Genomic DNA, 27,134 nt, shown 5'->3' on the forward strand with positions numbered 1-27,134 from the left:
AGACAGTATAGAGGTTCCTCAAAAAATCACAACTAGAAATACACTACAATCCAGCAATCACACTACTAGGTATTTACCCGAAGGACACGAAAATACTGATTCGAAGGGGCACCTGCACCCCGCTGTTCATAGCAGCAATATCGACAATAGCCAAACTATGGAAACAGCCCAGTGTCCATCGACTGATGCATGGACAAAGAAGAGGTGGTGCATATACACAATGGAATATTACTCAGCCATCAAACAGAATGAAATCTTGCCATTTGCAGCAACATGGATGGAACTAGAGAGTATTATGCTAAGCGAAATAAGTCAGAGAAAGACAAATACCATATGATTTCACTCATATGTGGAATTTAAGAAACAAATCAAATAAGCAAAGGGGAAAAAAGAGAGGCAAACGCAGCACAGACTCTTGACTCTAGAGAGCACACTGCTGGTGACCAGAGGGGAGGGGGATGGGCGAGTCGGGGAAACGGGATGGGGATGAAGGCGTGCACCTGTCGTGATGAGCACAGGGTGAGGTAGGGAAGTGTTCAATCACTATATTGTACACCTGGACTGATATTACACTGTATGCTAACTGACTGGAATTTAAATAACAACTTGAAAACAAAGAAAGAAGGGCTGAGCTGGAAAACCCGCTACCCGGATTAAGAACAGACAGCGATCCCCTTACCAGAAGTATCTACAGCACGGATGATACTGTCAGAATCCGTTTCTACTTTGAGGTTTCTAATTTCTGTATTAGGGAAGAAGTTCCTCCCCAGTGATTTGGGATGGGCAATGCTATTCAAGTGAATTCTCAGGGCAAGTTCCATTTCTAATTTAAGCATCAAAACGTAACCCTGCACTGTAGGTTCTTTGAGAACTGATCGAGTCCTCCCAATTAAGAAAGAAAAAAAAGGCAGGAGAATACATGGAAAGACACAGCACTCACCTTATGAGGGAAGCGTAGGAGGTCCCTCAACATGAGAACGGAATCGTTCATTTCTTGCTAACCCGGAGAAACAAGCAAACACAAGAGGGAAAAGTTAGTTATGGAGTTCAAAGCTGCCTCGTTCGCAGCGTGCTCCTGAAGACAGAGTGGGTCCTGGTTTCTGAGCTAAGAGACGGGGGAGGGACCGAACCCCTTGACCCGCATTGCCTACTAGGGCCCTGTGTCATCTGGGCGTCCACTGGCCACTGGCCTCCCGCAGCCCAGCGGGAGTGTGACCGGAGGGGAGAGAGAAGAGGACAGAGCTCAGGAAATTCTGGAAAAGGCTGAGAGGCATCACGGAGAGAGAAACAGTATGGGTTTGAGCATCATCAGGGACGTGAGGCATGCTCTGAGATGCGAGTGCTCTCTGGTGGCGATTGGGGGCAGGAGGACAGTGACATCTGAATACATGCTCATTTCCTTAGAAGCTGCATGTCATCACACACTTAACGCTGTCATCCCACTGTGGGCGAGGTAAAGGCAGATGGGATTTGCAGCACTTAGAGAAACGTGAGCAGAATGATCTGCGTGATATTGCTGTGCACGGTCTCACTTTTATGAACCAACGGCATTTGTGAAAGTAGGAGCAGACGAGTGAGGCCACGCCGGCTGGCCGTCCTGCTCCCATTACTTGACTGTGTTTCACAAGCAAGGCGGCTGGCTGGTGAGCCAGCCAGTCAGAGGCCCTGCCACGTAGACGCCGACCTACAGGCACCGAGCCCGCCCTGCTCTGGCCCGTACCTGATCTGCGGAAGGCAGTCTGCTCGCGGAAGAGATCAGCGCATCCTGTATTCGTGACCATTGGCCACACGAGGGACTTCGGTCCTCTGCAGCCCAACGAGTCAGGACCCTGGTCGTCATGGTGATATAGTTCCTGATCTCTGTGTAACTGCCCATCAGCTGAAGGGTGGAGAGGTGCTTCAGGCTGGAGTTATAGCTGCAGGAAATCCAAGAGTTACCAGGATTGCTCCCACACACGGTGAACCTTTCCAGCCTGCTTACCAGCAGAGGAGGGGTACTTGCTATGGAAAGCTTTGTGGGTGGGTCGGGACAGATGGGACAGACAGGGGATGGCTCAGAGGATAGATGGTCTGTGCAAGAGAAACTCAAAAAAGACACAGTGAGGCAGACCATCAGAATTCCATAAAACCCTTGATCAGAGCTGAGATGGGCAGAGCCGCCAAGCAGAATGACAGAGACACTTCATGGCAAGCGAGGGAGGACAGGGCAGAGTCGCTGTGGCTACCGTGGGCTGGAGGTTCGCAAGGATCCAAACCCACAACCACAGCACGGGGCACACTCAGACTGTACTTGGACACTACGTCATGATCATGGACCATGCACCATGGCCAAGTGGGGTTTGTGCCAGGAATGCAAGAGGAGCTCCAGTATGAAAATCAGTCAAGGTAATTACCATAATAATGGACAAAACTCACACAGTCATCTCAATAGTTCTAGCAAAGCACTGACAAAATCCAATACCCTTTCATGATAGAAATACCCCAAATCTAGGACTACGAGGGAACTTCTTCACCTCAAAAAATACATCGATGGAGAACCTACAGCTAACATCACCCTTAGTAGTGAAAGACGGAATGCTTTCCAGCCTAGATTGGAAGCAAGTCCAGAATATGCACACTTGCCACCTCTACTCACCATTGAACTAGAAGAGTCTCACCAGGGCAATTGAGCCAGAAAAAAAAAAGTTATCCAGATTGGAAAGGAAGGAGTAAAACTCTTTTGTAGATGGCATGCTCTTCCACATGGAAAAACCCCAAAGAATGCACTAAGAAGCTAATGGAACAAATAAATGAGTTTAGCAAGGCTGTAGGATACAAGACCAATCACAGAAACATTAATTGTGTATCTGCACACTAGCAATAAGAATCCAAAAACCGAATTTAAGCAAACAACTCAATTTATAATAGCACTAAAAAGAATAAAATGCTTGTAATTAGACTTAGCCAAAAGTTCAATACCTGTACCCTGGAACCTAGAAACATTGCCGAAAGAAATTAAAATCTAAATAAAGACAAAACGTTGTTCGTAGGTCGTTAGACTTCATATTCTCAAGAGGACGATATTCTCAAAGTGATTGACAGACTCAATGCAATCCCTATCAAAATCCCACGTGGGTTTTTGCCAAAATTGACAAAATAATAACCAGGAGATCCAGAATAACCAAAACCATCTTGAAAAAAGAACAAAGTTAGTGGGTTCATGCTTCCCAATTTCAGATTTCACTACGAAGCTACAGTAATTAAGACAGTGTGGTACTGACATGAAGTCACACACAGATGAAGGGAGTAGAACTGAGACTCCGTAGCATTTATGGTCAATTGACTTTTGACAAAGGGACTAAGACAATTTCATGGGGGAAAGATTGACCTTTTCAACACACGGTGCTGGACAGCTCCCTGAGGAAAAATGAACTTGGAGCCTTACCTCACACCACACACACACGTTAGCCAAAGCGGATCACAGAGCTCAGTGTGAGAGCAAAAACTAGAAATCTCCTAGAAGAAACACAGCAGTAAATTCTATCGATACACCAAGAAATAAAAGAGAAAATTAGTCTGTTGGATTTCATCAAAATTACACACTTCTGTGCTTCAAAGGACACTACGTGGAAGAGAAAATACAAACCACAGAGTGGGGAGAAATATTAACAAATCGTGTCTCTGACAAGGGACATGCGCCCAGAATATGTGAAGAGCTCCTACAATTTAATCAGAAAAAGACAACCCAATTTTTAAACACGCTACATGAACAGACATTTCTCGAAGCTAGATGTGTGCAAGCTCTCTGCCTTTAGTCATGAGGGAAATGCAAATCCGAGGCACAGCACACACTATTTCAGCAGCACTGGGATGCTGGCATGAAAAAGAGATAGTAGCAGTGTGGTATAGATGGGGACAAACTCGGGCCCTGTGGGAATGGTGCAGCCACTCTGGAAAACAGACTGGCTGCTTTCCCCACATGAAACGCATGGGGTGACCCTGGGAGCCAGTAGCTCCACCCTTAGGTATCTTCCCAAAACCAAAGAAAACACATGTCCACACCTCTGTTCCTAACAGCGTTATTCCTAATAGTCCGAAGTGGAAACACGTCACACGTCTGCCAGCTGATGGACAACAGCTCGTGGCGGATCCACAACAGAGTATCACAGGAGGGATTGGGCTTGTGACGGCACCACGACATGGATGGAACTCAAAGACACCACAGCTGGCGAGAGGGGCCGGCACAAAGGAGCACACAGGCTGTGACCTGTTTGCATACATGTCCAGCACCGGCCCATCTGTGGACGGGAGGTAGACTAGCAGCCGTCTGGGGCTGTGGGAGGAAGCTGCATGGTGGGGGAAGGAAAGTGACAGCTAAGGAGCCCACGGGTTTAGGGGACAATGGAAATGCTCAAACACTGGGGCTCAGGATGCGGGTGCACAGCTCTGTAAGCGTCCTGAAGCCAAGGGACCCATGGTGCACAGATGGTGGCCCAGGACGCCCCTGAGTGCACACGCCGCGCAGATGGGGGTTAGGATTGTGGAGGCAGAGCCCTGCTGTCTCTTTGGCTCATCCCGAGAAGATGGGTCCCTGGGAGCCACCGTGTACCCTGCCTATGGCTGACTCCAGAGGAGACACAGGCAGGTGTTAGGGTGTCTCTGTGTGGCTTACTCACGTGTCCTCGTCCAGGCAGAGATTCCCGTGGAAACGGGGCAGCACGGTCACTGTCACGGCGCACGGTGGCACCTGGGAGCCTGTGCCATCTGTGATCTCAGTGGACACTGTGACTGGAAGGGAACGTGGCAAAGGAGGGTCATGGTGGAGAGCAGCACCTTGGGAACCAGATTCTCTGCGGGGCAGACCTATGTGCCCAGGACGGTGACATCACATCACAGCAAGGCTCGAGCTCTGAGCGCAAGGCTGCCCCATCCTTGTGGCGAGGTCAGCATTCCAACAGCAAGTACCACATGGAGGTCCAGGGCACTGAGCCCCAGAGGCCCCGGGAGAGAGGAGCGGTCTAAGGGTGGAACAGCAGAAGTGGCCGCCACGGGCCACGGGAGCCAGGAAGTGCTCCACTCACTCACTCGTCTGACCTGCAGGCCCCTTGCACCAGCGGCAGCAGGATGCCACGGGAAACTGGGGCCGTGGGACACCCGAGAATGAAACCCACACTCGGCAACAGAGGATCAAAGGTTGGATAACATTTTAAGCAGCTCCTCAGTGACGTACAGAAGCAGGGCAGGTGTAGAGACAGGCAGAGAAGGGAAGTCCGCGTGCGGCCCCAGGAGCGTGGCAGCAAATGGCTTTGCTGGGGCCTCAGGGTGCAGGCCTGTGATGCAGGCCCAGGGTTTTGGGGGCTGAGACATGCAGATGATGCTGCCCGTGGAGGCCGCAGGACCAGCCGCAGGAACCACGCAGAAGGCAGACCAGAGGCATGCCAGGGGCGTGAAAGCATTCTCAACCCGCAACACAAAGCCAAGGATTTGGGACTTAATTTTGAAGGTCGGTGCTTTTCCCCATGTGGCCCCTGGATGCCAGGCCATCCAATCACCAGGACAAGTGAATGCTGGGCTCCACCCTCTCCTCCCAGGATTCTGAGCTGGTAGGAGAAGGTGGGTCCCCATTCCAGCTGCGAGACAGCTACAGTTTAGCAAGTACGGTGGGGATTCCACCGCAGATAACATGGGTCCTCCGGCTGGAGGCAGAGAGCAGAAGAGAGCCACAGAGTTCAGGCCAGGCTCCAAGCTGACACTGAGTCTGTGGAACCTTCACGCAAGAGACGGGACAGGATAGGATCTGGTACCTACTGCACTGTGTTTATTCTGCTTGCATTCACCCTCCTGTGAAGCTGGAAGTCGGATACGCATCGGCATCCATCATCCTGGTGTTGACCATTGTAATGCCTCGTACACACTTTGGGAATGGACTCAGTGACATTACTCACCCTGACACTGCTCGGCGACCGTGGCCTGAAATTTGGGTCTACAAATTCATGCTAAGAAACCCTTTCGTCCAACATGGAACTGAGGCCCTGCCCCCGATGTCCTATGTGGGCATCTGCCCAGCCCCGTGGTCTGCAGGCCCCCGAGGACGGGGTCCCACACAGCCCTGCAGGCAGGCATCTGGGGAGGGGCCCTGACAGGTCTGAACCACTAGCAGGGCTTCATACCCAATGCCAGGAAGTGGCGGAGCCTGGGGGGGGGGGCAAGCATCCGTTTGGAGGAAAGTTTCCAGGAGACAGAGGGCCATGCAGCTTCATTCTGGAGGAATTTATGACACAGGCCCAGGAAAACCACCTCCGTCCGTCCATCCAACCAACGTGCACCGCGCTCATCGTGACCCAGAGCTGAAGCGCCCATCCTCACTGACCCCGGCGTCTGGCTCGGAACGCCTTTGCTCCGCGTCTCTGACCTGACGCCGGAGCAGTGCACACGTTTCTAACTGGGGTCAGGCAAGGTTTCATGAAAAAGAGAGCTTTCTGGCTGGGCTTCGAGAAGAGAGGTTTAAGAAAACCAAGAGGATGAGCGAGTTCAGACCTCAGGCAGAAATAATCTCACCTGGCCAGCTCAAAGAAAGTTCTAGATCAGCGACTCCAGGGGTTTATTGAGCAGGAGGGGGTTCTACAGATGGGGCCATTTTCCTGAACGGCTGTGTCTCTAACGGGCTCAGGGCAGGCAGGCCCCCGGGGCCGGGAGGTTGTCAGCACGGTAGAGCCGATTTTGTTCTGAGAACGACACATCCTAACTCTGCATCCCTTTACCCCAGCCTTTCCTTCATGGTGGAAGCCCCTCGAGTTGGCTCTGTTGACAACCAATGCAGGTTTCACCAGATACCACAAACTTCCTTAGCAGATAAGGGACAGCTTAGTCTCAACATTTAATTCATAAATACAGGATGTGCTTTGGCATTTTGGCATTTACATTATGTTTCAGTTGTAATTTAAGATCTCAGTTGGTGAAGCATCTGCCTTGGGCTCAGGTCATGATCTCAGGTCCTTGGATCAGCCCCCGTGTGGTGTAGGGCTCTCTGCTCAGCGGGGAATCTGCTTCTCCCTCTCCCTCTGCCCCTCCCCCCTGCTCATGCACGCTCTCTCTCAAATAAATAAAAATCTTTTCAAAAAAATTAAAAGTAGGTAATCCACCTAATCTAAAAAGCATGACACTTTTTGAAATGAACAGATAAAAATTCTATTTTCTAGATACACAGTTTTAACATTGTCTAGTTTTTGGAAGCCGGGGGGGAAAGGTTTAGAACCATGAGCATAGCCAGCCACCCAAACCCACAGCTTGACTTACCTTCATAGCCGTCCAAGGGCTCGCCGGCTGGCAGCGCAGAGTAGTACTGGCTGTCTCTGCCATGGTACAGAGTGCGTTTGGAGGCCTTTCCTATCCGATAACTAAATTTGTAACGAAAGTCCTAGGATCCGTTCCACGTGGAGCAAAAAACAGTGTATAGATAAACTGTGAATTACATCCCCAGTGAATACACACGCCTGCATCTTTCACTCTACCCAAGAGCGTCCTGTACAGACAGGCTGGGGTAGGTACTGACTTCCTCTCCCCGAATGCGCACACGTGTGGCGGGACCTCCCCCCACCAGGGCCCCTCACCCAGAGCCAAGAGAATCCTGCATCTGTCACTCAGGGTTGTGTGCTCTCCGGAGCTGGGAACTCCCCAAAGCCACAGAGACACAGATCTCTGAACCTCCTCGGGGAGAAGGGGATAAAACAGAAGGGGGATGGGAGAGAGGGGCACTCATGTGAATTGCTCTATAGCTCTTGGTGTCAGAACAGGGCATTTGAAGAGAGAAAGCAAAAAACAGACCCTTCACTACAGGGAACATACTGAAGGGCACCAGAGGGGAGGTGCATGGGGGATGGGGAAACAGGTGATGGGGATGTAGGCGTGCACCTGTCATGATGAGCACAGGGTGATGGGGGGAAGCGCTGAATTTCTGAGTCGTACACCTGAGACTAATACTGTGCTCTGTGTGAACTACACTGGAATTAAAATTGAAACTTAATAATGGGGTGCCTGGGTGGCTTAGATGGTTAAGTATCTGCCTTCGGCTCAGGTCATGATCTCAGGGTCCTGGGATCGAGTCCCACGTTGGGGGGGGGGTCCCTGCTCAGTGGGAAGCCTGCTTCTGCCTCTCCCCCTGCTTGTGCTCTCTCTTACTCTCTCTCTCTCAAATGAATAAATAAAATCTTTTTTAAAAGTAAATAAAACTTAATGATAAAAAAAAAAGAGCAGGGCATTTGTGGCCTGAGGGAGGCCAGGATCGGACCCTTCAGGGACGCACACGGTGGGTTTCTGAGAGAAGGAGCAGGATCGGGACAGGAATGGGGTGGTGTGTCCTTGAGAGAGTGGGGAGTAATGTCAGCACTCCTGCCGCCAGTCCCTGGGATGAAGCTTCGCGTCCCACGGCATCTCCCCAGAGAGCTGGCCACCCTCTCTGAGAGCGGCCTCTGCCCCCAGCCTCTGGGACAGACTCGGGGTGGCCAAGCGTACCGGTCTCCCCGACATGCAGAAGATGCCGAAGATGGTGTGAGCCTCGAGGCCGCGATGTGGCTGTACCTGACAGGCCACGTCCCGCGGAGCCAGATTCAGTGTCACGTACAGCTGAGCTCTCCCCAGTACCCCGTGCGGGGAAGCTACAGACAGGAGGGCGAGGATTAAAACCCACACTGGAGAAACACAACTGCATGACTGCATCTTCACAGAGCACCCCGGGCGGTTGCCAGGGTGTGGAGCCGGTCATCTGTGGGACCCGCCCTCTGCAGGATTCTGGCGGGCGCAGGAGGTGAGGACACAGCCCTGCAGCCCACACAAGGTCAAGTCAAAGAGAAGGGTCAAGTCCATGGCCCAGCCCAGTGTGTGCAGGAGCCCGGGGGAGGGTGCTGCTGCTGGGGGCAGGGGCATGGCGAGGTGAGCGGGGACACACGGGGACACTCTGGGCCTCCGGCAGAGAGGCTCAGAGTCTCTCCCACCCGGAAGAAGTGTGAATAGCCTAAGAAAACGGCCCCCAGTCTAGTAATTTGGACAAATGTCGGCAGCAATGGGAGGGAGGGCCAAAGGTTTGCTTTGCAGTGTTTGTGAAAGCAAAAGCAATGTTGTTTCTCTTGTGCCCGGGGTCCGTTTCCGAATGCACCATGGGAGGGGCAGGACGACGTCTGCAAAGCTGTCAGCAGAGACAGGGGGAATGAGAATGAAGCTCGGGGACCCCACGGACCCTACTGAGGGATTTTGCAAGGCCGTCGGCCTCGTGCTTCTTGTGAGAGGAAGATGATGTGGGAGACAAGCCTGGAAACATACCAGGGGTTTCAAGTAGCCCAAACCTGTGGACTCTGACCCCAACCCGTCTGCACACGTGAACTGTCAGATCCTCTGCCCTTGTCATATGGAGCTAAAAACTGACAGAAATGGGGCAGAAGGTCCAAAACTGCCCCCAAAAGGAAAATGTGATTGCATCATGGAAAGGCCAGAAGGGAGGCAGACCAGGGCGCCGGGTCACCGTGCAGCTGACGGACACGGACCCTACAAACACCTCCACCTCTCTGGGTTTCACACATGCATAGAAATGATCAACCAATTCAGGGAAAGGATCAACGTACATAGCTGTCTTGGAGAAATCAAAGAAACACACATGTCGTTTCGGGTTTTTTAAAAGGCAAACATCTCAGCCTTTACCGTGACCTGACCACCCACGTGATCGCATAAGGATCAGAAACACAGGAGGAGTTAAGAATGAGTAGTGTGGGACCGTGGGGAGGGAGGGAGGGTCAGGACGCTCTGGAACAAGAGCCCTGGAGGTCAGAAGTGGCTGTAATTTCCAGAAAAAACCTGAATATGATGAAAACTCTCATCCTCCCGTGCACCAGGTCCTGCTGAGTGCATAACATACCCACGGAGGCTTGCAGGACGTACGTGTCCCCAGGGCTCAGTGAGAACGGCTTTATCGTCACCATGTGTCCTGTGATACCTGAGAAGAAGCGGCCACAGGGAGAGGGCCATCAGCGGGCTCTGTAGGGCAGGGGGCAGACAGACCCCTTCCACACTGGCTCCCCCCCCCAGTCCATGGAGTGTGCTTGTTCCTACCTGCAAACGCCCCCAGATGTTCACCACCTTCCCTCTACACGGAGCTGGAGCCTCCCCTCCCACCTCCCCTGCCCGATGGCAGCGGCCCTGAGCAGGGGCCTGGGGGGGGGGGGCAGGGTCACACTCAGCTGCCAGCAATGAGAGGGCTTGGGTGGGAGCTCACACTGTGTCCTTCGTGTTGTTCAGCATACAAGCTGGCTCGCTGACACATCGACTTTGTCCGCGAGGCATGGTTAAGGCATTTCAAAGGGGTTTTTCATCTCAGAGGACACCGACTGTGAACCATTTCTTAAATCTGGGTGTGACTGTTGCCCCCTGGTGATGGGGTACCCTCCTTAGCGGGCAGAGGCTGACCCCGAAATGCAGGAAACCGTCATTTCCCAAAATATGGGGAGAAAGGGGGCAGAGGCAGCCATCTGACAGCAGGGGAGGCCCAGAGCCTCCATGGAGGTGGGGAATGGAGTCCCACGTGTCCCCACGAGAGGTGGTGGGCCAGCCCACTGAATGCACAAGGGCAGCTGCCCCACAGGAGCAGTGCCCCTGTGCCCACATTGTGGGGTGACCGTCCCCAGGGAGGAGGGCGCGGCCGTTGCGTACACGGGCACCCAGATACCGGCCTTGGGGTCCTGCATGGGCATGGCTTAGCAGGCTCCTCCCCCGTCTGCAGACGCGGCTCCTGGCGGGCTACAGAGGCCCATTCTGCCTTTGATGAGGAGCCTTGGCCTGCGGTCCACGGAGGGACATGCCCAAGCAGGAAAGGCATGATGACCCCAAGGACTTCCCTATTGAAAGGAAATGTTGCAGAAGAGACGGACGGGCTGGTCCCAAACCCTTGTGAACGGGCTAAAAACCCCCGGATCCGAAGAGAGGGCTCCTACCAGAGGAGGTATAGCTGTGGAAGCGAGCGCGGCTGACCGGTGACTTGGGCCAGTCCACCGTGAGGGTGGGCTTGGCAGCGGCCAGGGGGGCCGAGGGGTCCAGCAGGTTGTCCCCGTCCCCGTGGCCCCCAGTGGCACTCAAACTTGAGCCTGCTCCCGGGAGGCTGGCGTTGGCCCCTAGGAAGACAAGGCAAGCCAACAACACATGGTCAAGGGAGAAAGTCGCACTGACCTTCTGAAATATTAATGCAGAACCATGCCAGTGTTGCTGGACACATCCTATCAAAATACCCATGCTGCAGAGTTGTCCTTTGTCACCGTGTGGTGGGTGGTGTGATGGCCTGTTCCCTCCTGCCTGTCCTCAATTGCTCAGCAAATACCCTGCTCGCTGAGCCCGGGAGCTGGCCCAGGGCAGAGCCGCTCACCAGAGCATCAGGGGCCCGGCTGCCAGGGGCCCAGCGGAGCAAGTCAGCCCAGCAAACCAGACGACACTGGCCGCCTCTGGACTACAGCACCGGGTGACCATGAGCAAAGACAGACATGGCCAGGCATGGGGAGCGGACGGGGGGCACAGAGAAGGGGCTGACTTAGAGCGATGGGCCCATGGGCAGTGCCCCAGGTGAGGAGCAGCCAGAGGCCAGAACAAGCTCTGGAGTGAACACCGGAGAGCGGTTGAAGACACTGCTGGAAGGGGTGGGAAAGAAGGAAACCAGGCGGGAGAAAGTGCCAGAAAGCAGCCCAGAACAGGCCTGGAGGCGAGGAGGTCTGGGTGTGGCCTGAAAGCACCTGGGGCTGTCTGCCTGGGGGTGGGGTATGGAGGCAGAGACAGAGGAAGTCTCCTGCCTGACCCAGCACGCGGTGTGGCGGGACAACCACAGAGGGCAAAGAGACTCCAGGCTCGGAGTCATGGACAGAAGATGCAGGGAGAACGTGACCCCCCCATTCTGCGTGAGTCACCGTCAGGAAGGGCAATTTTATGAATATAGTGTTTTCTCTTCATTCAGTGTTACTTATTAGGCACCTGCTGTGAGCGTGGAGCCATTCCCTTACACACATGTGTGGTACACAGGAGGGAGCACGGAGAGGCCTAAAGAAACCACGGGGGCAGGAGAGGGGGATACCAGAGAAAACACAGAGCAGATCCCATGGACAAATCCTCCACAACGGTCCTTCTCTTCTGTCCACTGACTGTCCAGCTCTTCCATCCACAAATACCTCGTCCCCTGACTGTTGAGCACGTCTGTCCACGGATACATTGTCCATGAACCGTCCAGCCCTTCTGTCCACAGATACATCGTCCACGGACCATCCAGCTCTTCTGTCCACTGACTGTCCAGCTCTTCCATCCACAAATACCTCGTCCCCTGACCGTCAAGCAACTCTGTCCACGGATACATCGTCCATGAACCGTCCAGCTCTTCTGTCCACAGATACATCGTCCAGCAACCACGCATCTGTCCATTCAAAAACCACTTGCTGCGTGCCAGGGTGCCAGGCACCGTGATTGTCTGGGATGGGAGTCCACACTTGCCCTGGACGTGTCCTTGGAGAGCTAGAGCTGGACAGCCGGGGAAAGAGCCATGAGCACCGCGTGCACCTGCTTCAAGCACTGACCAGTACACTGGTCTGTCACAGGATTGGAGGGGATCCAAGACAGGAAGAAGGGGACCGAGGAAGGAAACAGACGCCGACCGGACAGGACGCAGCGCTCCATGGTGACAACCCGGGAAGGGCGCTAAGTGGGGTGTTTTCAGCACCCATCACCCACAGACCAAGGCATGGGGAGAGCGGCAGCGCCTGCCAGTGGGGCTGGGGCTACCTGGGGTTCTGAAGCAGGGGACACGGAGGGCAGCAGTGGGTGAGCTAGAAGATTCGGGTCAGACCATGCCCTGCGTCTCTGGGAGCTCTCGGAGCTCGCGATGTGGGAGAGCGGGGAGGGGGGAATTCCTGATTTTGGAGGCTTCAGAGATTACACTGGCGTGGGGACACAGGGGTGGGGAGCCCCAGAAAGAGGTGCCAATCACAGACTCACAGTCGGCGGGCTGTCTCCCTCTGGGCGGCACGGCTTCTTGAATATCACTGTAATAGACTTCAAAATCTATATAAGAGGAATAAACCATGACATGTCATTTAAAGCCACAGACTCCCCTGAAGTCCACACAGCTCTCCTGACCGTGCACACGGGTTGCGGCGTCTGATTCTAGAGTCCACACCCGGCTCTGTGCATGTCACTGCATCGCCACGGCAGTGGAAGAAGCGGGTGTCTGGGTGTGCGGCTTCCCCAGGATAAGCCAGCAGCTGGGCACAGGGCTGAGGCCAGGGCCCCTCGCTCTCCAAGCTCCCACTGTCCCTGCAGAGAACCTTGCGCTCCTTCCTCTCAGGAGGAAGAAGTGGACACAAGCGCATCCTGTTGCAAACATCACTGTCCTGTCCCTGCAGCCGTCCTGTCCTGGGGCTGAGGAGTCCAGAGGCCCCTCCGTCAGCTGACCTGAGGCCCCGGGGGCCCCAGCGTGCGGTGGCACCTGCCAGACTGCAGCCCAGGGAAAGCACGGTCTCGATGGCGTCACTGGGGAGGGACCATGAGGGACAGGCAGATTCTGGGCCACAACTTTGCTCCCTGACAACGAGCTCCTCTCTCAACTTTAGAGGCATGAAATTCTGGGCAGCTTGAAAACCAGGGATAAAGTGAAAGGACTGGTTGCTGGGAAGGAGACGGGGACGAGGGAGGCCATGTGCACAGATGGCTATCATAGCGTGGACAGGGTTTCCAGTTAGGGAGGAAGGACCTGAGACTCTACGAGCATCCCACGAGTGGATGTGACGGGACAGTGGCACTTACCAGAGGGGGAAGGGGATGGGCTCTGCAGGGACGAACTCCCAGGGGGGCCAGGCTCCACCATAGCAGGAACCCAGTGCCCGCCAACCTTGGGCCCTGAGGAGGGTTTCCCTGCGGCCGAGAGGACTGGCTGTCCCCAGGTCTGTCGCGACAGCTCCCGTGAAGACGGTGTGCCCATTGCATGGGGCTCCAGCCAGCTCGGCTCCGTGGACGGCGGACTGGACTCTGGCAGCTTCGAAACGGCCCCCAGTCTGGCAGCGCCCAGCAGCCCTGCTGTTCTACAAAAGGGAACTTGAACAAACACGGAACAGGGTGAGATGTTCAGACTGGAAAAACTCTGTGGATTAAAAAGGTCTATGGGGCACCTGGATGACTCAGTTAGTTGAGCGTCCGACTCTTGGTTTCATCTCAGGTCACAATCTCGGGGTCCTGGGATCGAGCTCCACATCAGGCTCTGTGCTTAACAGGGAGGCTGCTTCTCCGTCTCCCTCTGCTTCTCCCCCTCCCTCTGCTTCTCCCCTGCTTGTGTTCCCTCTCTCTCCAATAAATAAAATCTTTTAAAAAGTAATAAATAAATAAACAAAAAGGTCTACGGATTACATCAGCATGCCGTTTTAACAAACGTGACCCACACCCGAGAAGGATACATCCAAGAAAATGCCAGGGAGCGCGGTTTTCACCCAGAGGCGGGGGACCACCCCCGGGGAAGCGGGATTGGTGCCGTAGCTCCCCCAGGATCTGCTCACTTCAGGCTCCCCCTGCACCTGTGTGCCTGACCTGGTTATTCACACCTACTCTAGGCACACTCTGGGCACATGGAGCTTCTGACCCACGCTCACCTGTCCACGTCTCATGTAACAACTCTCAAGAGTGCTGGTCTAATTGGTCTAATTCCCGAGCAAGGATGAACAACAAAGAAAATTTCTATGGATGTAACACAAGGACATTTCGCTAGGGTGAGCTCATCCTCGCTGCCGTCACAGAGTAAGATTCTGTGACAATAATGGGAGACGCATGGCCTCTGGACAGACACTGGCTTGGCTGCAAGTTTAACCACTGGGTGCTTGTGCCGGTTCCTCCCATGTGTTCCCCCCTGGCTTTGCTTCTGGAAAACCCACTGTGGGAATGGCTCTCCTGCAAAGAAGGGCACAATGGCCCCGATGTGTTCCTGTCCCCCTCGCTGTGAAGTCAGCTGTACTCAGAACCCGTGTATGGAAGCTTTGTGAGGCCCCGTGGAATGTATAAAGAATAAGTTTAAGTGTGGGCTCGCACAACCTTCTGTCCCAGGAACCAGCCGTACCCAGCTCAGAAACAAAGGCTCCTCTGTCTGCCATTTGCAACAATCTCTCTTATCACAGATGCCACCGGCGAGAACCCCACTCCCTTCCAGTTCACACCCAGGCCACATCCCATCCCAGAGCTGGCAAGTTCTCACACGTGATCAACGTCACGTGGCCACCGCCCTGCACAGTGCTGGGATGCACCCTTGCCACCCAAGAAAACCATGTCTCGGAGAAGTGCCTGAAGTCGCAGGGTGCAGAGCTGGGGTGAGGACTGGCCCCAAGGACAGCAGGAGCCACGAGGGACAGAGGCAAGTCCCGGGTCCGGTCTCACGTGCGGGAGGCTGAGCCGTGGCATCCGGGCATCTCCTCCGTCCCCATGAGGGTGAAGGAGAGGGGCTGGGGGCCTTGGTGTGGTGGGCATGACCAGGGACACTGGTCCGGACGAGTCAGAATCTGCACGTTTTCAGCAATCTCCAAATACCCGAGTCCTCCCTGGGTTAACAAAATGAAGGTGGCTATGACCGTACCTTCCATTCGGGTCCTCTCTGTCGCGTTGACCAGGAAGAGGTCCCAGGAGTAAGACAGATGGGGCCCTTCACCACAGTCGTCACACTCGGCTTGAAGAGAAAGTTCCTCATTCCAGTTAACAAACACGTCCTTAAAGCTGACCCGGGAGATGTGGACGAATCTGTGCCGTGCAAATCGGGTTGGAGATCATAGGGGGAGCACCAGACGGTTCTGCCGCCTCGTGCATTCGCGTTAAGCACGTGTCGATGTCAGGCCAACAGGACTGAGCCCCTACTGGGTGCTCCCCCGAGCACAACCTTGCGCCAGGTCCAGGAGGCCAGATGCACGAGGCACGCACAGAGCTCAGGACAGAGCCCAGACGGCGCCGTGGCCCCCTGGCCCCCTGAGCCTGGCCCCAGCTGCACTCTCCCCAGAAGGAAGGCCCCCAAGTGCTCTCCTCACCTCGGGGCTCCTTCCCACCAACCCGAGCCTCACTTGAACACCCCTAATGGCGGGTACGGTCTTCATGCCCCATGGCCTTGCCACCCTCTTTGCCCCCTCTATTCCACATGTGGAACCCCACTAGGTCCCTCAGTCCCGTGGCCCCTCCACCACTTCCCCAGCCTCCTTTGCTGACTGGCACACACAGTCCTTAGCATGTTACGGGGTGCTCTGGGATGGCCACCCTAGGCCTGATTCAGTGGGATGTTTTCCTGCGGGACTCAGCAGCCCTTAGCAGGTCAAGGTGGGAGAGACCATTCACAAGTGCGTGTGCGGTGCGGGCATCTCCCACATGAAGGAGCCACGCCCGCACACATCTCAGACTGTGGCCTCCACACGCAGATTCCGGTGTAGGAGACCAGGGGTGGGGGGAGCCCAGCACATGGGGCCACGCAGGTTCCTCAAGGGGCCTCAGGCCGGCCCATCCCTCTGTGTGTGTGTGTGTGTGTGTGTGTGTGTGTATCTACGTGTAAGCAGTCATGTCTCTTGCCACACGGGGTGTGTGTGTGCACCTGGTGGGGGGAACGGGATGGACTCAGGCCAGGAGAGGCCCATCTGGCCCCGGACCTCCCAGGGACGTGGTCCACAGGGGTCCAGATCGTGCCTGACAGGACTGAATGACATCCAACTGCCTTTAGAACATGGTGAAAGAGAATTTTTAAATAAATTCTTTATCTTGTGAGTAGCAGAATTACATAGTACATTGTATTTTAGAATAAAAGTTTATTCTGAAAAATATATCTAAGTATTTATTGAATATAATTATCTAAATTATGGCCCAAGGTTTGTAGCCCTGTACTGGTGTTCCTTCGCTTTCTTTTTTTAACTTTTCTTTACAGTAAGTTTCACACCCAATGTGGGGCTTGACCTCACGACCCCGAGATCAGAAGTCACATGCTATACGGACTGAGGCAGATCAGCACCCTTAAAAAAGTGCAGGTGACCTCGGTCTATCTGGACCTTGGAGAGCCATCCAATCTTGTCTGCTGAGACTTATTTTTCATGGCCTCAAACCTGAGCACCTGAGGGGGGGGGGTCTCCACCAGAGTCATCAGTCTGACATCGGTGCCACAGCTCACGTCCTCTCCTTTGTGTTGGTCCTGGCCAGGCACAGCTAATTTGCTTCCTCCTCCAGGAAGCCTTCCAGAACCCACCCTGTTCACCACGCTTTTAACCACGAGCAGTTTTTACACAACAAGGCGACTGTAACTTCCCAGACCCCTTACAGGGTCCATGTACGGGAGCAGCCCTGCTCGCTCGAGTCCTTCCAGGTGTCCTGCTTGTCCCCTTTAATGACCTAGCTCCCCTGGGGGCATGCGGAGCAGCTGAGGCACATACCAGCCTGCGTCCGGTGTCTGGGGCTCAGCGAGGCCCTCACTCAGGTGCCCCCTGCGCTGTCCCCACGTCACAGCCGGCCCAGCCCTGTGATGCCTGGAAGGCCCTGCGCAGAGACCCCGAGATGCCTTGCCTCCATCCGGCCTCAGCCCCCAGCCCCAGAGCAGACCCTTGTCTTAGGGCAGCTGCCATGACGGAGAGGTGCCTCCACTTTGGAGCCCCCACATGTCTGCATTTGCCTGGAGCGCTCTGCCCCAGGGCCAGTGGAGAGCGGGGCCCCGGGCCTCGCTGGTCAGCCCTCTTTCTCCTCAGCAGGCCCCAGCTCCTGTACACACAACAGGCCCCCCAGGTGGCTCCCGCACGTGCTGGGCAGGGCACGGAAGGGCACAGCCCTCAGACCCGTCCCACAGGGACCGAGGGGCAGGCGGTACCTGAGTGCCGAGTCGGGGCGAGGGGACAGGAACACCTGCGCCTCTGAAGAGTTCCGGCCGGCACTGGACACCGTCAGCGTCACAAGAAACTGGTCATAGCTGTCGCTGAGAGAGTCCGCAGGGAAGGCAAGGGAGGGAGCTCCGGCATCCAGGCTGCGTGGAGAGGAGGTGGCAAAGCAGGAGTGCCCGGGGCTGCTGGCCGCAGTGCATTTCCAGTGATAGCTGCGGGAGAAGCCACTGCAAGGCTGAATGCACCTGCCCTGGCAGTCAGGTGACCACCCCCGGGTCACTAATGGGGCTTTCCTGGGGCCGCAGGGGACATGTTTCCCTTACTCTCTGATGGAGGTGGGGTGGGAGGTTTCAACGCGGGAGCAGGGCCGCCAAGGTGGGGGGCCAGGTCCTGCCCCACCCAGCTTACTGGCTCAGGGCCCTACTCTGGTCACTTGTGCTTCCCGGCCCTGCGCGTGCCACCTCCCACCCCCACTGGCATCTCTGCAGCCCCGAAGGACCACGCCGCCTCTGACCCTGGGAAGGCCGAGTACTCGGGAGCTGTCCATCCCGGAGCGCAGGTGGACGGGCCAGGAGATGAGCACCAGGTGCCTCCCCTCGCACAGTCCTGCGCCCTGCGACAGTCAGCACCACGCTCAACAGTCAGGAAGCCAGCCCCAATCCCCGCTGGGAGCAGGTTCTACTCCTGGGGGACACACCAAAATGAGCAGCCCCACCGGGAGGTGCGGGGAGGAAGGAGGTGTGGGCTGGGCGGGGCAGGGACCCCCCCCCCATGGCACCCCCAAAGTCTGCACTGCTGCTCATTCCTCCGAGTTCATTTCCCTATTTGGACTGTCAGCGACCTGAACCCAGGCACGGGTTCTACACTGCCCTGTTTTCAGAGCCTCTAGGAGGTTGGTCGGCGCCAGTCCAGCTCAGGCCCTTGGGAGAGCAACGGTCCTCCAGGGCGGGGCGGGAACAGTCCCTGCTCCCAGGGAGCAGACTCAGCCCGTTTCAGCAGACACACGCTGAACTCTTGCTCATGGGTGCTGTGTGGGCCTCTTGGGGGAGGTGCAGCGTGAACAAGACCCCACTCTGCCTCCTGCAGCTGGGGCACGGGAAGTACGCGGCCAGCCTTGTGCATCGTCCAGAACACAAGCCTGTGACCGGCGAGTCCAACGGGCCACCTCTTGCCTCCACCAAAGGCCGTGTTCGGGAAGCAGCAAATGTCCATGCTTACGGGGTGAAGAGAGCAAAGTGGCTCCTCTAACTATTCAGGAATACCCGCTGAGTACCCACTATGTGTGAGGCACAGGGATATGCCAAGTCACGGCCCTGCCCTGCCTGGAGTGAGCATTCCAGCGAGGACAGAGCACTGATGATGACTGCAGTACGTGAGCGAATATGCGATGTCACAGGGAGAAGGGGCTATGGAAAAAGACACCGCAGAGTCGGCATGGGACTGTCCTCACCGTGGGGTCATCGAAAGCCTCCTGGGCATGTGATGTCTGAGCGCAGACAGAAGGAGGCAGGGTGATGACAGTCAGGGCTCTAAGGGACTCTATCCACCTGCTCTGTGAAGAATGGCCTGACAGCGGTCGGAGGGAGCACGGGGACCGGGGAGGAGACCTCATGGAAGGAAGCCCAAGACGCTGCTCAGCCCAGAAGGGGCCAATGTGTTTCCCAACAGACTGACTGGGAAGTGGGAGAAAAAAGAGGACCGTTCGAGGTTTTGGTCTGAATGACGGGAAGGATCCTTCTGTCAGCAAAGTTGGGAAGGCTGCAGGGGGACCAGACCAGGAGATGGTGGGACACCCAGCCTGGCGGCCAAGAACAGTCTGGACGCAGGATGCATGCTCGAGGTGACCGGCACAGGGACGGTGTCTGTGGAGAATGCATGTTCCCGGGCCATGGGCTCCGGACGGTGTCCGTGGAGGACCCATGCTCGAGGTGACGATCACATGGACCATGTTCACATCAGGAAACTGGGTGAAGCCACCGGAGACCAAGGCCTGAGCCAGCGACCTCCAACAGTAAGAGATGTAGGACACTCGGAGATCAAGTCCCCCATACACCAAAGCAAGAATTTTAACCACAGAGTAACGTGTTTGCCAAGGACTGAATGTGTCCCTCTCAAATGTGGAAACCAAACGGCCAGCATGACGGTGTGAGGAGAGGGGTCTTGGGAGGGGATTCGGTCACAAGGCTCTACCACAGGGACTGACGGGGCTCCTATAGCAGAGCCCCCGAGAGCCCCCTCACCCCTTCCACTCAGTGCAGACGCCGTGGCAAGAACCAGCTAGAAACCAGGACTCCGCAGACTCCGAAGCAGCCAGCCCTCGACCTGGCCTCCCAGCCTCCAGGCACAGAAAGCAACGTCCGCTGTTCGTAAGCTACGCAGGCCGTGGGCTTTGTTACAGCAGTCCGCACGGACTGAGGCAGTACTTAAACTCCACTTTTCAAAAAACATGATAAATACCAGCTTCCAAAGCTACTCAGGTTTGAGTGACACCCCTGCCCCAAACTCCCTCCTGTTATCCTGAGTGAGGCGTGGGTTCGGCTCCCGAGTGCTCACCTGAGGGCAGCCCCCGGGCGGTCTGGGTCGTAGGACTGGGAGCCCGTGAGGACGACGGTGAAGGCGGGGGCTCTGGAGATGAACAGGTGCGTGCCCTCGGAGATGACGCTGACGGGGGCCCTGGCTCGCACCTCCACCGCCAGGCTGTAGTTGCTGTGCACGACGCTGCCTTCCACTTGAACCTGGAACGTGGCGACAAGGGGGCGTCACCCAGGGGACTGGGCGGGAGGCTTGCTGGGGCCAGAGCTGCCCCTCTAACGCTGCAAGGAAACTGGGGCGCCTGGCTGGCTCTGTCGGTGGAACACGCGACTCTTGATCTCAACATCGTGAGTTTGAGCCCCACCTTGGGGGCAGAGATGACTTAAAATAAATAAATAAATTTAAAAACATGATAACATTGGAAAGATGAGTGTAAACGTGCCACTGGCTCCAACAGCAGCTGCCAGCGCTGCACTGAGAGGCTCTGTTATTTTGAACCCTGACCAGTCACCTGTGTCAGAGAAACAGCCTACTGTGTGCCCGGTGGAACCAAGGTGGCTAGAGCAGAGGAGGGTAGGGACATGTGCTCACGTCTGGGGGGCACACAGAGGTGGGACTCCCCAAGTACACCTTTGAGGACACAGGTCCCTGTCATCCGCACACAGGCCAGCCGCCAAGCCTGCTCTGCCGATAGGAAGCTTGTCCAGGGTCTCGGATGGCAGTAAATGGCTTTCTTTAAACTACATTTCTGGGGGCACCTGGGTGGCCCTAGTCAGTTGAGCCTTTGACTCTTGATGTGGGCTCAGGTCATGATCTCAGGGTTGTGAGATCGAGCCCCGTGTTGGCCTCTGCACTCAGTGGGGAGTCTCCAGATTCTCCCTCTGCCCCTCCCCTGCTCTCGCTCGCACTCAAATAAATAAAATCTTTAAAAAAAATTACATTTCTAGCCCCCATGTGATTGATGGTCTTGAGGCAATGTAAATGAACTTTAAGACAAATATTTTGTAACTCAGGAATACTGTAACATTTTATAAATAGGCCATTCAAAGGGGCTCTTTGAGATGTTTGACACAATTTGAAAAAAAACCAGAGTGTAACACTTGCTCTTTTCATTGGTCTGAAACCCAGTCCTTTGTGATCTCCTTCAGAAAGGCCCCCGTGGTTCCCTGCTGGTGGCTGTCTACCGACTGTGATCACACTCCTACCTACTCTTCCCGTCTCTGCTTGCCCAGCTCCTCCCGCCCGAGGACCCCTCAGGAACATCCAAAGATGGGGAAGTGCGGCGGGGAGCTACCCATCAAGATGGTAGTGACAGCGGGATGTCTGGACATCTGAGGGTATGACCCCTGGAGGCACCGTGATGACAAGCTCAGACATCAGCAAAAGCACTTCATCAAGTCAGGTCTCCACGACCTGGAGGAAGACAAGTCCGGGGCCCACTTGTGGGTAGTGACATGGCTCAGGAGTAAGTGTGCCAAGCAATGGAGCCACTGAGCATGGCGGCTTGGACCCCAGCCTTCACCCTTCCCATGTGGGCAGGAGAGGGTGCTGTGAGCCCACTCCCCAGAGCCTGGGCAAAGGGACTCTCTCAGCACTGGACACACCGGGCTACTGGCTCTTGGTCTTACCAAGCATGTTAATGCCCATCTTCTCTCACCTTATCCAACTGTACGCACTTGCTCAGAGCTGGGGGATGGAGGGGGAACCCCATGGGCATGCTGTCCTGTCCCTTTCTCTTTTTGCCAGGTCACGTGGCACTCACTTGTGACCTTACACAGTATGAACCAGGCCCCGCGAGAATGACCATTTCTAACCAAACCAACAACAGTATTTGTGGTCTGCCAAGTTTCGGGCCAGACCAGACAGGTGGCCTCTTGGGGAGGCTGGCCAGCCCGCCTGCCTCGGAAACACTCCACCACCCCATTCATGCCCCAGCTGGGACACGGGGAAGTTAGGCTGGTAGCACAGTCCACACCATGACCTCACAGGGTCTGCTCTGGGCCCCGCCAGTCCAGCTGAAATCTACCCTTCTAGGAGTCACTTCCCAGATTCCTCAGTGACAAGGAGAGCCCACGATCGGTCACAGAAACGGGATACCTACTCCCCCCTGCCGATGTGACAGTGGACGCTAACGATTTTAAGCTGTGTTAAACCAAGAAACAATACAGACTATTACAGGAACAAGTGATTTTTTTTTAAAAAAAGACTACAACTAATAAAACTTTTCCACTATTTTAAATTTAAGTAAATTTCCACTATTTTAAAATTTAAGTAAAAGTGGTGATACGCCTCCTTATGATGCTTAATATAGACAGACCAAACCTTGCCTCCTTTTCTGGCTCCTTCCCCTGTCCCATCCTCAAAACGCAAGGGCTGCCTGCCTGGGCTCCTCCCTTACTGCTCCTGTCCTCCCCGGTCAGAGACCCCAGCATCCCCCCCACTCCCCAGGACACTCCACCTGACCTCCCTCCTCCCTTGCTGCAGGTGTCCCCCTGCTCAGAGACCCCATCACAATCCCTTCTCCCCACTACCACACCCACCTGACTCCCCTCCAACATTTCCAATGGGGTCCGCTGAGCAGTGAAGCCCAATCCCTCCTTTCTGCCTCCCCTAGTCTTCAGAAGAAACCCCCACTCATGTGTTCAGCCTTGTGTCCCAACGCCCACCTCCTCAAACCCCACGTGCTTCCATGGGACCGTCCATGGCCTCCACCATTCTAGAATCCTCTCCTGACCTGGAACACTGCAAGCATCAGAGGCAGGGCTCACAGCCATCCCTCCCCCAGGGGGTGATAAGCTCCCCAGGGAACTTTCAGACAGCAGGAAAATGCAGGGCCAGTCTCTGCCTGGGAACAGACTCTGCCCCAAGAAACGGACTCTTCTAGAAGGGATGACATATTTTCACCATTTTTCCAGGCAAAGTACACCAAGTGCCAGCAGCAGCCCAGTCACCAGGGTGTCCTCACGGCCTCAGCTGTCTCACTAACGTCCCCTCCCGTTCCAGGCGGGAAGCTCTGGGATGACACACATATTGATGTCCCCTGACATCCGGGACTACCTCAGCGACACAGTCAAAGCAGATGCTCAGGAGGCCTTTGCTAAAAGAATAAGGAGATTTTCACAATGACTTTGCCTGTGTTTGGACATGCAATCTGCTCTTTCAGAGGAACTAAGTAAGCATTTATGGAGAGCCCAGCCACACATGTTGTGACAACCCTTGTTTTCTTGGATAGAGCAGGTTGGAGCGATGGGGGCTGAGCTCCTGCTGAGGCCGGCAGGATGTATGTCAGCCAACTTCATGCCCCAGCTGGGACACGGGGAAGTTAGGCTGGTAGCACAGTCCACACCATGACCTCACAGGGTCTGCTCTGGGCCCCGCCAGTCCAGCTGAAATCTACCCTTCTAGGAGTCACTTCCCAGATTCCTCAGTGACAAGGAGAGCCCACGATCGGTCACAGAAACGGGATACCTACTCCCCCCTGCCGATGTGACAGTGGACGCTAACGATTTTAAGCTGTGTTAAACCAAGAAACAATACAGACTATTACAGGAACAAGTGATTTTTTTTTAAAAAAAGACTACAACTAATAAAACTTTTCCACTATTTTAAATTTAAGTAAATTTCCACTATTTTAAAATTTAAGTAAAAGTGGTGATACGCCTCCTTATGATGCTTAATATAGACAGACCAAACCTTGCCTCCTTTTCTGGCTCCTTCCCCTGTCCCATCCTCAAAACGCAAGGGCTGCCTGCCTGGGCTCCTCCCTTACTGCTCCTGTCCTCCCCGGTCAGAGACCCCAGCATCCCCCCCACTCCCCAGGACACTCCACCTGACCTCCCTCCTCCCTTGCTGCAGGTGTCCCCCTGCTCAGAGACCCCATCACAATCCCTTCTCCCCACTACCACACCCACCTGACTCCCCTCCAACATTTCCAATGGGGTCCGCTGAGCAGTGAAGCCCAATCCCTCCTTTCTGCCTCCCCTTAAATTACTTGCATATTGGTGAAAGTAGGGATCTTTTTATGCATTTCTTCTTAAAAAATAGCAGGGCATATAGTTAGAAAGCTCTTACTCATCTTTAAATTATCTTAACTATGGTACTTCTAGAAAGAATCAAGTTCTCATCTATCTATCTATATATTGCAATTAGAATTTTTTCTCTGGTGACACACCTCCTTATGATGCTTAATATAGACAGACCAAACCTTGCCTCCTTTTCTGGCTCCTTCCCCTGTCCCATCCTCAAAACGCAAGGGCTGCCTGCCTGGGCTCCTCCCTTACTGCTCCTGTCCTCCCCGGTCAGAGACCCCAGCATCCCCCCCACTCCCCAGGACACTCCACCTGCCCTCCCTCCTCCCTTGCTGCAGGTGTCCCCCTGCTCAGAGACCCCATCACAATCCTTCTCCCCACTACCACACCCACCTGACTCCCCTCCAACATTTCCAATGGGGTCCGCTGAGCAGTGAAGCCCAATCCCTCCTTTCTGCCTCCCCTAGTCTTCAGAAGAAACCCCCACTCATGTGTTCAGCCTTGTGTCCCAACGCCCACCTCCTCAAACCCCACGTGCTTCCATGGGACCGTCCATGGCCTCCACCATTCTAGAATCCTCTCCTGACCTGGAACACTGCAAGCATCAGAGGCAGGGCTCACAGCCATCCCTCCCCCAGGAGGTGATGAGCTCCCCAGGGAACTTTCAGACAGCAGGAAAATGCAGGGCCAGTCTCTGCCTGGGAACAGACTCTGCCCCAAGAAACGGACTCTTCTAGAAGGGATGACATATTTTCACCATTTTTCCAGGCAAAGTACACCAAGTGCCAGCAGCAGCCCAGTCACCAGGGTGTCCTCACGGCCTCAGCTGTCTCACTAACGTCCCCTCCCGTTCCAGGCGGGAAGCTCTGGGATGACACACATATTGATGTCCCCTGACATCCGGGACTACCTCAGCGACACAGTCAAAGCAGATGCTCAGGAGGCCTTTGCTAAAAGAATAAGGAGATTTTCACAATGACTTTGCCTGTGTTTGGACATGCAATCTGCTCTTTCAGAGGAACTAAGTAAGCATTTATGGAGAGCCCAGCCACACATGTTGTGACAACCCTTGTTTTCTTGGATAGAGCAGGTTGGAGCGATGGGGGCTGAGCTCCTGCTGAGGCCGGCGGGATGTATGTCAGCCAACCACCCACCCTGGCAAGAGCGGTGTAGTTCCCGGGCTCCAGGAAGTAGCTGGGGACGGTGACCATCTGCCTGTGTGTGCTGACGGTGGGGGGCAGGGCCACGGGCCAGCCCTGGGAGTTCCAGAAGGTCCAGGTGTAGGAGAGGCCTCGGGAGATGTCACAGAGGATCGCAGACTCAAACGTCACAGCCAGGGTCACAGGCTGAGACCTCCACACCTGCGGGTTAGAGAGAAAGCGGTCTCCAAACGTCCGTTATGCGTAAGGCCACAGAGAAGCATCTGGGTGGCTCTGTGGGTTAAGTGACCAACTCTTGATTTTGGCTCAGGTCATGATCTCAGGGCCATGAGATCGAGCCCCACATCAGGCTCCATGCTCAGCAGGGAGTCTGCTTGAGATTTCTCTCTCTCTCCCTCTGCCCCTCCCCTTCCCGTGTTCTTTCCATCTCTTTCTCTCTCTCAAATAAATCTTTTTTAAAAATCATTTTAAAAAGCAACCAACAGAGAAGAAAGAAAAGCATTTGCAAAATACATGACAGTTATTATTGTTTAAAATCAATAAGACATTTTCAAAGTCTCCAATGGAAAAATGGGCAAAGACATACATGGGCAAATCACAAAATTTCCACTGCACTTTATTGTATGGTTTTGACTATGAACTCCCATAAATGTTGTATATATTCAAAAATCAAATCAAAAAGTAAAAACAAAACCAAAAGAAACCAGTAAGTTCTCTGATAATTGAGAACCGAAACAAAGGAATATAACCGTATTTCAAGGAAGCAATAGAGAAGAGAGATAAATTTCGAGTTACTTTGATGTGCAGTATTGTGAGAATATATTCTAAAGGCCAAAGAACCACAGATAAATCTGAAAGCTCACGAAGAAGTTTCATTTCTGGTGGAAGTAATGGTGTTATTACTTTGAAAACATTTTAGGAAAAGTGCTAATAAATAATGTTGACGTTCTAGACATCGAGATTTTAATACGAGAGAATTCAAGTATAATCTATTTCAAAAGCATGTAAATTCTGCATACGTGACGTTTCCGGGTGGGAACAGCAGGTGGAGTCATGACTTAGTTAATGTCACATGAGCTAGTTCCTACCAGCGTACACTAAGGAGCCCGCACACGATGATACCCGGGAACACCGAACACCCCGGAGCCAGATTCCCATCCCCAGTCACCCATTCGAAGGCCCAGGGCTCCGCGGAGAGATGCCGCTTCCAGCGAGAAGCGTTCCAGGACCAGCGGGCTGTGGCAGAAGGTACCAGCCCAGCCCACAGCGAACCTGACAGGCCCCACACAGGCCGCTCTGAGCCTTTATAGATCGTGTCTGCAACGGACCCAACAGCTTACAAAACCTCAAACACATGAAGACACACAGAGGCTTCCCTGCCCCCCGTCCTCCCACAAAGCACACACAACTCAGCTGTCCCCATCAGAAGTGGCTGGAGCCCAACTTCTCACTCTAAAAGTGGAGAATTAAGGGAAAGATGCAAACACTGTTTTCTTGCTTTTTTGAACGAACTCTATTTTAGGAAAACTTACAGATGTAGCTGATGAGGAAAAGCT

At 54.5% G+C, this 27,134-nt stretch overlaps 1 protein-coding gene across 1 annotated transcript in view; it reads right to left on the bottom strand.

The window, feature by feature from the left end:
* Positions 1-27,134, bottom strand: part of PKD1L1 (polycystin 1 like 1, transient receptor potential channel interacting) — a 106,031-nt gene that overhangs the window by 64,011 nt on the left and 14,886 nt on the right. Inside the window, exons 8-22 of the mRNA XM_040644575.1 lie at positions 25,573-25,779; positions 20,412-20,593; positions 17,849-18,070; positions 15,602-15,762; positions 15,406-15,506; positions 13,795-14,069; positions 13,169-13,521; positions 12,984-13,053; positions 10,956-11,119; positions 9,884-9,961; positions 8,491-8,633; positions 7,276-7,396; positions 4,656-4,767; positions 1,721-1,916; positions 941-997 (exon numbers count right to left, since the gene is read on the bottom strand). Coding sequence (XP_040500509.1) covers positions 941-997; positions 1,721-1,916; positions 4,656-4,767; positions 7,276-7,396; positions 8,491-8,633; positions 9,884-9,961; positions 10,956-11,119; positions 12,984-13,053; positions 13,169-13,521; positions 13,795-14,069; positions 15,406-15,506; positions 15,602-15,762; positions 17,849-18,070; positions 20,412-20,593; positions 25,573-25,779 — 2,442 coding nt within the window. The remainder of the gene's footprint in view (positions 1-940; positions 998-1,720; positions 1,917-4,655; positions 4,768-7,275; positions 7,397-8,490; positions 8,634-9,883; positions 9,962-10,955; positions 11,120-12,983; positions 13,054-13,168; positions 13,522-13,794; positions 14,070-15,405; positions 15,507-15,601; positions 15,763-17,848; positions 18,071-20,411; positions 20,594-25,572; positions 25,780-27,134) is intronic.

The sequence above is a fragment of the Ursus maritimus genome, unplaced genomic scaffold (genome assembly GCF_017311325.1).
Source record: "Ursus maritimus isolate PB19 unplaced genomic scaffold, ASM1731132v1 scaffold_3, whole genome shotgun sequence".
Taxonomy (NCBI): domain Eukaryota; kingdom Metazoa; phylum Chordata; class Mammalia; order Carnivora; family Ursidae; genus Ursus; species Ursus maritimus.